The sequence below is a fragment of the Anser cygnoides genome, chromosome 3 (genome assembly GCF_040182565.1).
Source record: "Anser cygnoides isolate HZ-2024a breed goose chromosome 3, Taihu_goose_T2T_genome, whole genome shotgun sequence".
Classification (NCBI taxonomy): Eukaryota; Metazoa; Chordata; class Aves; order Anseriformes; family Anatidae; genus Anser; species Anser cygnoides.
Genome location: NC_089875.1, coordinates 96,505,040 through 96,518,377, shown reverse-complemented (window position 1 = coordinate 96,518,377; position 13,338 = coordinate 96,505,040). Strand labels below are relative to the sequence as shown.

The following is a 13,338-nucleotide window of genomic DNA, read 5'->3' as shown; positions in this document are numbered from 1 at the left end:
CCTGGGGAAGTATGGTATTCACATTCATCATTGTGGGTATTTTAAATGTTCAGTTCTTAACAGCTGGATCATTTCCTCCCAGTACAACTACCATGTTAGTAGTCAGCTATGTTCCAATCAAAGATGAACTGTTGCAAAGAAGACGGCTTGAGATAGTACTGACCTCTTCAAACCTGGCTCTGATGATTGTTATCCAGTGCTTAATGGTGGTGATGGAGTCTGGGTGGCAGATAGCCAGGATAGCTTCTCCCATACCTGTTGCTTTATTCAGTTCTGCCTTTTTCTCTTCCAGTTTCTTCATAAACTCCTAAATCAGAAGCAACAGTTTCAATTAGGTGTTGGCAAAAGTTGAAAGAGAAATCTGAATAAATTCTGCATAATCTGAAAGGCTCTGGATCAATCAAAGCCTGAACAGATTCAACAGACAAGAGAAAGAAGAGAGAAAAAAAAAAGTTTCGTTTCTTTGAGAAAAGTTAAAAATTGCTCAAAAAGCCTATTCCACACAAAGTATTAAATGAAGCTTTAAAATCTTTACCCCACCTTGCCACTCCACCATACTGTAAGCACTTGAAATACACACGCCCTTATTAAAAAAGAAAGAAAATCACAGCACTTCAGAAGTGCTGTAAATCAGCCATGCAACGGTTAGAATCATTACTGGCAACATTTCAGAAGACTTAGTTTGTCTGTCAGTTACAGTAATTCTTGATAATAAACTATCAGGCTCCTAACAGAGGCTGGAAATGTCCAACTATAATTACATGCTCAGACAAGATGACAGAGGACTTCAGGAGCAGCTATACTAACACAAATATGAAAAACTCAGCAGCCAAAGGGGAGAGACAGAGAGAACAGAGACAGGGACTGTTAATTAACCAGCTGTTTTCAGAGGTTCTGCCATGTGGGAAAAATCTTGTAAAAGCAAAAGGATGTTTACAGCTCTGACCATCCAAGTTCATAGCCATTGATGTTCCTAGGGAGTCTGGCAGAAGAAAGGGTGGCAAGATCAGAACTGAAGTGAGGGGGGAAAAAACAAAAAACTAAAACGTTTTCCATCCTTTCTATAGTTCACTTTTTTCTTATTATTACTACAGTGGTTTTACAATTCTGCCTACTTTGTTATGTCTAAACGTTGCGTAAGTTTGCATGTCTTTGTGAGCACTGAAACTGCCAACTACTCTCAATGCCTGTTGGAATTGTTTTTATTTATATTTTAAGATCTTTAATTGGGCCACAGAATAGAAGCATGTCTCTGAAAGTTTAACTTAACTCCCTTTCTCTCCCCCACTATGGGTTATTTTAGATTCCAGAAATTAATGATCAACCAAACCAGATCTTAGAAAATTCAAAGTCGCCAGAACATTGTAAAAACAGCTTCTACAAGTCGCAATTACATTATCCTGTGCCACTACAAATTAACTATGAAAATATCATGAAATAAAAGTGTAAAAAAATCTCTTGTACCTTGTTCTAAATGCCTGGAATAGGTAGGCTGTGTATACAGGGATTCATTACTAAGTAATTTTGAGTTAAGTTTAACGTCAGAGTTTAAGACTCAATCACGATAGCAGTCCTCTCACGAAACCCCGTGAGTTCTTACAGTATTTCAGCTCAAAATGGGTTTGAAAAAGTTGAGGTGGACTGTCGTGACAGATTACCAAAATAAACAGGCCAGGAGGAAAGCAGGCAATAGCAACACTTGTTTTCCCTGCACAATTCAATCTCACAGTCTGCAACACACGTTAAGCTTTCCCTTGGTAAAGGATACCAATTGTATCGAACTCTGTGGCAGTCCAGTGTTACAGACACATTTACAGGAGAGGAGATGGGATCCTCCTTACTAACTAATGCAGGGCATTACCTCGCTACACCTTTCAGTCCCTGGAGACAATAGTGAGTGACTTATCTCTCTGGCTGAGATAAGTAGAAATCATTAAATCATTCGCAGTGTTCAAGGAAAAAAACAAACAACACCAAGTAATGGGCATGAAGATAGACCATTTGGATAAAATATGTTAATGAAGAAGCCTTTCAAGAGGTAGCTGGATACAAATGCATTAAAACTATTTTCCAAGAATCACAGAGTAATAAAAAGAAGATACATTTCATATTTAGGCAAACAATATCACAGTAATCTAGTCTATTTTTTAGATTAATATTACAGCATAATAATACAGACATGTAGTATGATACTGGTTTTAAACACCATTTTCCTTTTTGTTTCCTCCTTAAAAGCTAATGTTAATTAGCTTACGAGCAGAGACCACACATTCAAGCAGGACTTCTCACATGCATGCTTACTGAGTGGCAAAGAAGCAGTGCCACAATCTTTCTTAGATTGACAATTTCTGCATTTCTATTATTTGCCCTTTAAAAAAGAAAATGTGGTTGGCAGAACTTCTTCTAAAGTCTACCAGAAGATTTTAAGTATCGTGCGGTCACATCTAACGCTGAGGTTGGTTGCGTTGTTCTAGTGATTATTCTCCCCAGCTGGACAGGGTTTCTCAGAGACAAACTCTGCTTTGGTTTGAGGCTCAAAGTTAGGCTTCAGTTTTGGCAGCACGATTTCAAGCTTTTGTACAGAAATATTTTGTTAATTAGTCTACATTGCAAAGGGAGAAATTTAACACTCCATTACCACCAGTGTGTTTTTTTTTTTCTCATGTTTCAGTTTTCTAACTAAGATTTCATTCAGCTCTTTCCTCTGTACTAAGACAACCAAAAAATGTAGCAATGTGGAGGAAAGGCAGCTAACAGACCAATTTAGTTGCATCAGAGAGTGCGTTGCTACTGCCAACTTCCCCACATGGGCATACACTGGCATCTACATGTTTGCCAGCTAAAGAGTAGCACCCAGTTTTCAGGGCCCTAAATTAAGTCCGAAAACTTCTTCAAAACGTATGCTGCTGCAATATGAATACCTTCAAAATTACCTATTAAGAACAGTTAGGCAGTCATATTCTGCGTGCGCTCAGTGTACTGCTGTTCCCAAACTCAAATTGAACAGGATGCTTTTCCACTCTTCATTCCCTAAGTTTATAATGGTTACAACTTTCTTCATGGCATTAACAAACAAATCCATTATTATTATAATCTGGTCTGTAACATCATATGTGATTTTATTTTCACTTTACATTCTTTGTATTATTACTACTGCACTTAAAAGTTTTGCATGAAAAATGCCTACGTGTAAGAGAGGGAAAATACGAACTCTCATTTCTTTAGTTAGGCTCCCGACTTAGCCATTTTCCCATTTCATTACTGCAAAATCAGTTTGGTGACCTGTAATCTAGTATCTGCAGTACCTAATGCACTGCAATATTTCAGTACCTAATGTACATGAGGCATGACAGCATGCTGTTTCACCGTGACAGGAGGTTAATGGATGACAACATCATTCTGCAGACATTTACAAATGACCTTGAAAGTATGTGGTCTTCTTAGCTCAATGGTGCTAAGAAGACGGATATACTTTTGCTATCGTAACAGCCCGTGTTAGAATTGTCAGGCAGCACATATTCCAGAGGTTTTGAATTTATCTCTAAATGATTACAGCAACTTCCATAATGCCTGTTACTTTCATAACAAGCGAATATGACTCATACAGCAGCACAACACAAGAATGGGCACCAAACTGTCAAATTCATTCAATTTCTAACTTCCCAATAGAAAGAGTTGCAAAAACAAACCTTGGATGCTGGATATGATTACATGAGAGAAACTTTGCCTCCTTTCCTTTACATTCTAGTAGAGTATTAGAACAAAGAGACCCTCTTCACTTTCTTACTTACCCTGTGCTGGTCTATCAGGGTACGCAAGGCCTCTTCATCATCTGGAAGGACGCCGTGGAAGCGAAGAGCCTGCTCAGCCTCTGCCAGCCACTCCAAGAGGACATGAACAACAGAGTGGAATTCCTCTGCCTGTTAAACACAAGAAGTCACGGTCACTGATGAAGGGACCTGACAGACACACTGCAGCTTACACAAGGAGACTGAGCCCAGATTTGGAGCCATTAATCATGCAGCAGTACTGGCACATTAACTTTCCATTAAAAAGTCAGTGATATACGGTACTACATTTTCATAACTGTAAAAATATCTCATGCTTCCCAAAAAATTATAGGAAGCCTAAAAGCCTGCTCATGCTTTTAGCTATCTGATTTATAGTGTATTTGCAGCTCAGTTGAGAATGTCATGCCTTTATGCTGACAAATTACATGGGACGTGCTTTCATGGACCAGCTGGAGAGATGAGAACTGTATTTTCTGCAGAGCCTAAATCACTGGTTAAGCAAAATTAACCGAGAGCCTGTTGGTGACTGACCCTTTCAAGACTGGAAAGAACAAGAAAGTCGCACCTTTGGGCACAGCCACATTCAGACACAATCAGTGTTTGACATAGCTCAGAGCTGTTCCTACTGAGATACCAGGCAGCCAGGTGAACACGGTACCCTGGGAAAAGCGGGGCAGGAATTCTGTACACAGTGGATACATCACTGTTACTGGAACCCCAAGCAAGCATCAACCCAAGCTGTATGTCTGCATGAGCAGTGCAGACGTAGGATCTCAGGTCTGCAACCAATACAGACGGACCTATTCATCTGGGACTGGTACCTGCCAATACTGACATGCATAGACTATTCTAGTTCTTGAGTGCACTCAGCAGGGCTCAATTTCTTCTGTAATTGTGCCAATGTAAACATGTTTCTAGTATATAAATTTACTTCTTTCTAATAAGGCACAAAGGGCGTAAGTATGACTGCAATCTCCAGCTTCCTGTGAGGGGGTCATAGTTCTTAATCAAACTTCATGCTTGTCTGTAACTTCAGTGATTTCCTTAGATGGTAAGGTTTTTGAAACATTTGGTTTTTATTTGTGGTATAGACTACTACTAATAGTAATAATAAGTACCAACAGGTATTATTTATGTGTTGTGGTAAAGGGGCAAAGACAAGGTAAACAATGCATGAGCAAGAAAATGAAAGTTTTCAAATGAAATTAAATGAAATGGAATGACATGAAGTGAAAATGAAATGAATTTTTTTCAACTACACTGTGCAGTATTTTCTCTGCTTCTCACACAGAAGACGTGGAATCAGCAGCACTCTTTTACCTGTCGGAGAGCCTGTTCCAATCGCGTTTGCTTGGATACTGACAGGGCACAAACTGTCTCCCAGCGAGTGCTTAGCTCCTGCATTTGGACTTTGACCCAGGAGGAGTCATCACGACTGCCTTCTATCAGCTCTCGGGCAGAGCGCTTCAGAGCCTGGACACTGCTCGTTCTTTTTCCCAGTTCCTTCTGGAAAACCTAGGACCACCAAATACATTTGGAATGTTTAAATCATTAATGTAATTATTATAGATAATAATAACGATTGTAGAAAATAACAAAAAAAACAGCCTACTGCTCATAAGAAGAAATCAAAATATGCATTAGTTCAGTCCATGCACAAGTGACACAATGCACAAGTTCTGCTCATTATATTTCCTATGAAGATATTTACACACTGGAATATAGTAGGGAAATGTCAGGCAGATCCTGGGAACAACGCATCCTGATGCAATGCATGGGAAATCTAGCCTTCTTACCACACTGGCTTTAAACTCTTTATCAGAGCAATTGATCTGACACAGTGATGAATGTGCAAGACTGCCACAGCACAAAAAGATCAGATAAAATGCTAACAATCAAGGAGAAGGTTGAAAAATCATAAAAACAGAAATAAAACCTCATCTGGGGGTCAGACTGTAGGGCTATAAATCTGTACATATTCATATATTTATGTGAGAGTATGCTCACATTCATGGCTGGAACAAGCTCCATTTTCACAAAGGAGCCTCTTAAAAGGAAATAAGACAATACGGAAATTGCAAATATTGTACCACTGACTACGATGTAGTTATGTTATCCACTTGGACTTCAGAAGCAATTCCAGCACATTTCAGGCTAGTTTTTACAGATAAACTGCATTTCCAAATACTTTCTTTCCTCAAAAGAGACAAAGTTGTCTTCTCACCAAGCAGTGCTCGGATACTGGAAGTCACTGGTGGAAGAACAGGGAGACCTTCATCCTGTAAGCCTCCCAGACCCCAGAGCTCTGACTGTGTCAATACTAGTAACTTCGACAGCCATTTCTTCTGACGTACTGAACTGGAACTGCAGAACTGCGATTCAGAGGCGCAGTCCTAGACCCCCTGTATGCTCCCTTCTCCAGAGACACTTCGCTGACAACATACTGCAGCCAATGTAGGTTTCCTGGGATGGAATCTGGTTGTGTACGCCCATGCAATGCTTAAGTTGTGCAACTGCTTTTCTCTGTGAATATACAGCAGCTCAGCAGGTTTGAAATGCTCACTGCTGCCTTTTCAGAAAGGCTGCTGGAGTCACAACAACTGCACTGGACATTTGGTTAGCAGATGTACTGAATAAAACCCTTTCTCTTCTTCCCCAAAAGATTTCCAGTAAAATCAATTTTGACACTTCTTTCCATATACACACATTCATAAATGCACAGTTGTGCTTTTTGACATGTTCATAAATATACAAGATAGCAGCATTAAATTGAATATCTCAAAGCTAATTGGTGCCAATGAGTTATTAACAGGTTTTTTGCTTCCAAGTCTGTTTTATAGCATTTTCCATTGTCAACATGTTTATGTCATAAATATATTCCATGTTTCTAAAATTACAGAATAGCCAAAAAATGAATTAGCATTAAAAGACTACACTTATGAGCAGTCTAGTAATTAAAAAAGGAGAGTATATTTGGAATTACCTTGTGATTGTCAATCAGGTTCATCACTAAATCAATGTCTCCATGTACCGGCTGATCTTCTGCTAGCTGGGGTTCAATTTTGTATAACCAATCAATGAGAGCTTGCAGAGCATCAGTAAATTGCCCTGAAAATAACAGGGCTTCCTCTAGTTTATTTTGTCTGGGAAGAAGAAATGAACACAAGAAGAAGAATAAACTTAGTTAAAAATCATAAGGAAAAAATGTTTTAGCATAAAATGATAACAAACGAGCTTTAAATCAGTGTTTCCCCTTTTTAAATAGCGGGGGAAAAAAATGAAAGCTTAGGTCTGCAGTGGGATGAACACAGTGCTTCTCTGGGCTCTGAACTGTCATAGGCAATGTACACGTTCTGCTGTCTCCAAAAGAGGCAACATTCTCCTGGCTTCCCCATGCTACCCTCAGACACCGTGGCTCCTGAGGGAGACACGTAGGAGACACCGCTCAAGTGGGAATTTACCAATTAGGTTAATGGGGCTTTATCCAGTCTGCACTGACCAGCACAAAGCAGGTTCCTCAAACAGATGAGGAACTCTCATTTGTTCCTCTCCCCCTCCCTCCCACTCTTGATTATGAGACACGCTAGCCACTCTGGTTTTACTTTTGTGCAACAGAAGCCAGAACAGAAGCCAGAAGAATTCTTGTAAGCCTTATTCTTATCTGCTGAATAATTAGATTGGCTTTCATTTACCTTTCTACTGATTTTCCACAAATTGTGTCCCATTTATCCCTTAGCTCACTCAGCATATCATCAAGTTTCAGATTGTCATCAGCCAAAGTAGTTTTCTCTTTCAAGGAGCGTCCAGTCCTGTTTGTGGTATCATATACAGAGTGTTTGGCACCAAGAGATTTCTGGAATTCCTATAAACATGGAAGAAAAAGAAAACATCCATATAGCAACAACTGCTTACAGTCCACAGTTAATCAAATTCTGCCATATTATTTGCAATGTAAATAATAAATGTTGCTGCAAGAAAATGTTAAGCTTAATACAAAGTTTTTAGTTTGCTAGTGCTATAGCGCAGCTGAAATTATACAGAACCTGATGCTAGCTGAGGCCACGCTTCATCCCTCTCTGGGAATAGAAACAGCTCTGCACCTACAGGAACAACTCTAGGAAACTCCTCCCCTCCATGAGTGATTGTTCCTGTCTTACCATAATTCCTAAAACCTAAATTTCAGTAAGAGGCTGAGTTGGCTGTTCAGAAGAATGTGAAAAGACTTCTAGTCTGGGAACTATGAACTGAGCACTCTTCATACTAAATTTATATATTTTAAGATTTCAAAGTAGTCTAGAGCACCCTGAAGGCTACAAACATTACTCTGTTTTATCTCAGTGTGGACGAGACAAAATGGGGAACTATCCATGAACATTTAACCTTCCTAAGACTGAAGCCTACTACAACTGGGAAGAATTGTATGCCAAAATTATACAGATCTAGGTACAAGAAGCAGCCAGACGGCATCCCAGATAACACAGTTTGGGCTGGAAGTCATGATCACAAACAGGTTACTGTAATCTAGGAACTCTGGAAGATGATGGTGACACAGCAGCTGCATTTGCCTGCCTGCTCTGATAGCTCCTTCTGCACAGAGCTTCCAGAAGCTTTGCACAGGCACAGAGGAACACAAAGAAACTTCTGATACCAGCAGAGAAGTCAACAGAACGACAGAGTAAATAATGAAATAAATGAACACTACCAAAAGATAAAGCTCTACACAGTAGTTTTTGAATGGTAGTAATGCCTGAAGTTCTTCAATTCACACCTTCATGAACTGCTAGTAGGAAACCAGTATAGCAAAAAATCCAAACATCGCTTTAGGAGCTTCATATATATATAATTTAATAAATATCTTTTTTTTTTACTTAAGAAAAACAACAACAAAAAAAAGGAACGAAAAAATACCAGGCCAAAAGAGTTTGTGCTCAATGTTTGCTAAAATGGATTTTCACCTGATTCTCAGAGCAATGTTTAATATCATAAAATCCAGCATGGAAAGATTACCACTTAAAACTCTTCGTAATTCCTAAGGGCACATAAAGATTGCAAAGACTTCACATGGTCACTGCCAGCACATGCACGACTGCTCATCTCCAACTTGCAAGCTGTTCCCAGCTGCTCTGCACCAGCCTGTGCTGTGGTAGCTCATGCCTCTTTCACCAGCTTTCCTATCTGTTCACACAGTCATCTACTCATTTTAGATGTGAATTCATGTCAGGGAAAGCTTAGGTGCAGTGGAGGTGTGGGAAGTACGAATAGGTAGGCCTTGGATTATGACACGGGGATGATATGCTAACTTTACCTAGGGTGATTCAAGGTTCCTTACTTAAATCTTACTCAATATTTTGCACTGCACTGTCCTGATTTTATGGTTATTTCAGGATCCAGAGGGAACTGAGGATTAGAATCTATCAAAAAAAAATCAGCATTTGTTTTGTAATCGAGTATCTCCCTATTGTCCTTTAATTTTCCTCATATAAAACAAGGAATCGTGTTTTAAGAAAGAATACAAACACCACTGTCAACCTAGAACTACTATAAAAATAAAAAGCCTTTTCAAAATTAAAATAACCAGATTCTTATAAGAGTTTCTTCAAAACAAATGACGCACATGTTAGTGCTCCCGTTGTTTGATGGGGCTCATTAACTACTTAAAGCTACACGCACAATGTTTCTTGATTTGCACAAAGAAACACAATGAAATTGTTGTCAGAGGAGGAGCATACATTAAAAACAGATTTAAAGGTGAACAAAGGGTTACAGTCAATTCACTTTTTGAGACACTGCACACTCTGTACCAAATCTACTTTCATTTGATTTCACAGAGGTATTAACTGAGAGTAGATTTTGGTTTAAGACATTGCAGCTGCCAAGAGCAGACAGGTAAGATGAATGAAATCTCAATAATTAATTATTTACCTTCTTCTAATGAAGACAGGACCATACAGATAAAATTAGTTAGGTTCACATAAATGTACTGTAAGGAACATTCAGCATTAGCGTAGGAATGGATTGGCTATCCTAGTAAGGGATTTTCCACTCCTGACTTCTAAAAATGAGGAAAAATTGCAGATAAACAGACCGTGAATAACCCCCCAAAAGTCCCTGGCAATGCACTAGATATGACCGAGAGAGAAAACATATCTTGGCTTTTCTCTTTCGGGGCATTTTTTTTTTGGCAGTAACAACTGGCAAAGAGCAAGTCCAAATCATTGCTTACAGCACACGCAGAGCACACATTCGGTTTAGATAGTAAAATCACTAACTAAATGGAGCAAGGAAACCTTCAAGGCTGGACAGAAAAGACAAAGACAGACAAAAGAGGGTAGATGTGGGAGTGGAAGGAAAGGATTCAAAATACAAGGAAGGACATTGCAGTGTTGGGAGGTTTGACAGCTCATTAAAAAACAATTGAGTTGATTTCTGGGGGTGGGGGGGGTTGTTTGAAGTTTAAAGTCACAGAGTTCACCAAACTCCCTCTCTCATACACATTCATCTTTTTCCTCTGAATAACCAGTTTCAATCCTAATGCCCCCGTGCTACATTCCAGCCCATTCCTTACAATAAAGGAGAGACAAGCAACTTAAGCAGCTATTCTCTGCAGGTATGCTATATGAAAAGAAGCTGGAGAAAATCTGTCACTGAGAGAACTGATGAATCTGACAGCCTGTTTGAGGAAGTTTGGGCTCATAAAATGTACTGCTGTAGGTACAGAGAACAAGTAGGCTATCAAATTTAAAACTTCAGAAGAGAGGAGAATTAAGACAGTGTGTCAATCCCCAGGTCCAAAAAGGACCTCAAAGCTAAGTCACAATGTGTTCACCATACTTGTGAGGAGTTTGAACTTTATATAATAAAGAAGGGAAAAAAAAAGAGTGGAAGGATTAAAAGATTGATATAGTCAGACAATACAAGAAAGAAGATCTTAATAGAGATTTTTCTAAATCCTCAGAGCTGACTTCAAGTTCTGGCAACACCACCTACCCCAGAACAAACTGAAACTGCAGAGTTAGCATAACAGAATGTTATTGCAGGTTTTATCTAAAAGTTTTAACACCAAATGTAGGTAAAACTATTTTTGTTTGACCTGCAGCCAACTTTCCCATATAAAGTAGAATATTATTATCCTGTTTGATAAAAAATACTTAAATCATCATGGAAGCTGAGAGATGATAAAAATGCGAAGCAGACTGATGCAGTAACCAATCATTAATGCTCAGAGCAAAAACTTATCAGAGATAAAAGCAATCATAAGAAACTACACACAGAGCGTGTAGAGAGCTGAGATGCAAAACCTTGGGTATATTGTGCAGAATGAAATAATAGGAATAAATGCAGTACACTAAAGTCAACATGAAAAGTGAAAGTAAATATATGCCAAAATCCAGAAAAATAAGTGATCTTACGATACTTTTCTCTGATGAAACTGCTCCAAGATAAATCTTTAGACACAGCCCGTCTCTGAAGATTCTAGAAGTCACCCACTTGATCCTCCCTAATATATTATTTTAGGCTGTTTACAAAAGTAAAAATGAAGTAAAGACCTTTTCTGTCCTTCATTTTTTTCTGTCTGCTATAACTGCAGAGCTTCCTTCACTTTTACATCAACTTTATTTGTTTGAAAAGCCATGTCAATGGCAGAAATTTTTACACTTTCTCCTCAGTAGTTGGGTTTGTGGAAAGGTGGTCCTGGAATTTTTAATCCTATACAGAGAAACTACCTTTTCTACTAACAGTGTCGCTGTACTTTCTGGAGGATTTCATCAATACTTCCACTCGACTTAAAAAGCAGCTGTCGATCAAAATACAAGATTGTTTTTTATTTTTGAGGTTGTCCTGTAGTATTAAAAGGAAAATACCAAACAAAGTAACTGGATGGTAAATCTGTGTTGTAAGGACTGAAAAAAAGCCTATAACCTCTTCAGGGATTCCTCTTCTGAGAGAGTATTACTTTCTTTTTTTAAAGTTTCCCTGGTGCTGTATTTTTATGTCTTTCCTCTTCATCATTAACCATTCTACCACAGAACAGGTTCTGTTAAGGGCTTCGTTGACTCCCCACCTGTAACATGTCACCATTTAATTCAATGCTAATAAACACTTCATTGTAGTGAGGCCATAAGTTTATTTCCTTTGCTGACTGAACAGTACAAGGTTGAGACTTACTTACATCTCAATGGGCATCTTGCATTTCGTCAGTCGTGACTCACCTTATGCTGCGCAAGCTGCATCTTTATTTTGTCAGGGTCATTTGCAATTTCAAGATCAGAGTCCAGAGATTTCTCAGATTCTTCCAGCCACTCCATAAGTTTGTGCCAGGCTTCATGGAACTGCAGGGAAGTGAGATTTGCATAGATGTAAAAATGCAATGGTACATAAAATAGTTCATAAACATTAAACCCTGACCAGTTCTTTACAGGCCAAACAAGTACCCTGCAGACTTGGGAAAGGCTTGGTGTGATTTTTCTCCCTGGCCTCTCAAAGAGGGACTGGCTCAACCATCGGCTCTACTAGACTTAGCCTCCTTTTGCCCAGGAGAATTAGCAACTTTTTATGTACATGATGTGTATGCCTAGTGTGCATCTTTCACAGACACATTGGTAACTTCTGTTGATGTGTTGGTCATTTCGATCCCTACATTTTTAGTAATGAATACAAAATACAGCAAGAATGGGATTTAGCTATTGCCTGCATGGGACGACAGCTGTAAATCACTGGGGAAAACTGCCTGGATGATTGCCCAAGATTTTCCCTGAGACATTCATAAATGCTCTCATTATATCAAGTACTATCTTGACGGGCACAGAACAGATTCTTGATCTTCCTTCCTTTCTCAACAACAACAGTGCTTCAGGGAAGGAAGCAGAGAAAGACTAAAGATTCAACCAGCTTTCACAAAGTGGCAGCCCTTTGGGACAGGATTTTTCCAAGCCTGTCATTTCTCTCTCCAGGTCTCTTGAAATTTTTTCTTGCCTGGGCTGCCTACACATGAAAGTAAAAGAAACCAGTTCAGAAAACTGTTAAGTCTCTATGACCCTGGTGTTCAGGGCTGTGGATCAGGCATAAGTATTCCTCCCCTGCTCTGCACAGATAGTTGTTATCCTAAATGAATAAAACTCATTGTATTCAGCTCTGCAAATGGATGCAGGGATGTAATTTTCTCTACTGTCCATCTCATTGCAGAACGGCCACGTGTGTGAATGCACAACAGAAACTGCCGGAAAATGAATAATGTTTGATTGGTTTATGGCCTAATTTATTGCTCAGACGAGTTCTTATTCTGTGATCTGAGTGGCAGTAACAGTGAACATGAGAATGTGGTTTGGCTGCGAACATAACCAAAGCTCCATGTGATTAAAAAAAAGCTCGAACTTCCTACTGACGTTTCAATATATTACATTTCTCTCACACATTTTGCGTCTTATCATTTATGTTCTTCAGTGAGGGAAACATGAATCTAAGGAAAAAATGAATGCTCCCTGGTGAGGAGAAGTCTGTAAAAACGTCTCGGGGTTTGTAAGGAGATAAATGCAGAAATCTTACCACA

At 39.0% G+C, this 13,338-nt stretch overlaps 1 protein-coding gene across 23 annotated transcripts in view; it reads right to left on the bottom strand.

Annotated features, from left to right (window-relative positions):
- Nucleotides 1–13,338, bottom strand: part of DST (dystonin) — a 298,953-nt gene that overhangs the window by 18,510 nt on the left and 267,105 nt on the right. For all 23 annotated transcript variants that reach the window (XM_066994752.1, XM_066994757.1, XM_066994753.1 and 20 more), the window contains 6 exons: nt 12,002–12,121; nt 7,484–7,653; nt 6,775–6,934; nt 5,112–5,306; nt 3,792–3,920; nt 164–307 (listed from right to left, as the gene is read on the bottom strand). In XM_066994752.1, coding sequence (XP_066850853.1) covers nt 164–307; nt 3,792–3,920; nt 5,112–5,306; nt 6,775–6,934; nt 7,484–7,653; nt 12,002–12,121 — 918 coding nt within the window. The remainder of the gene's footprint in view (nt 1–163; nt 308–3,791; nt 3,921–5,111; nt 5,307–6,774; nt 6,935–7,483; nt 7,654–12,001; nt 12,122–13,338) is intronic.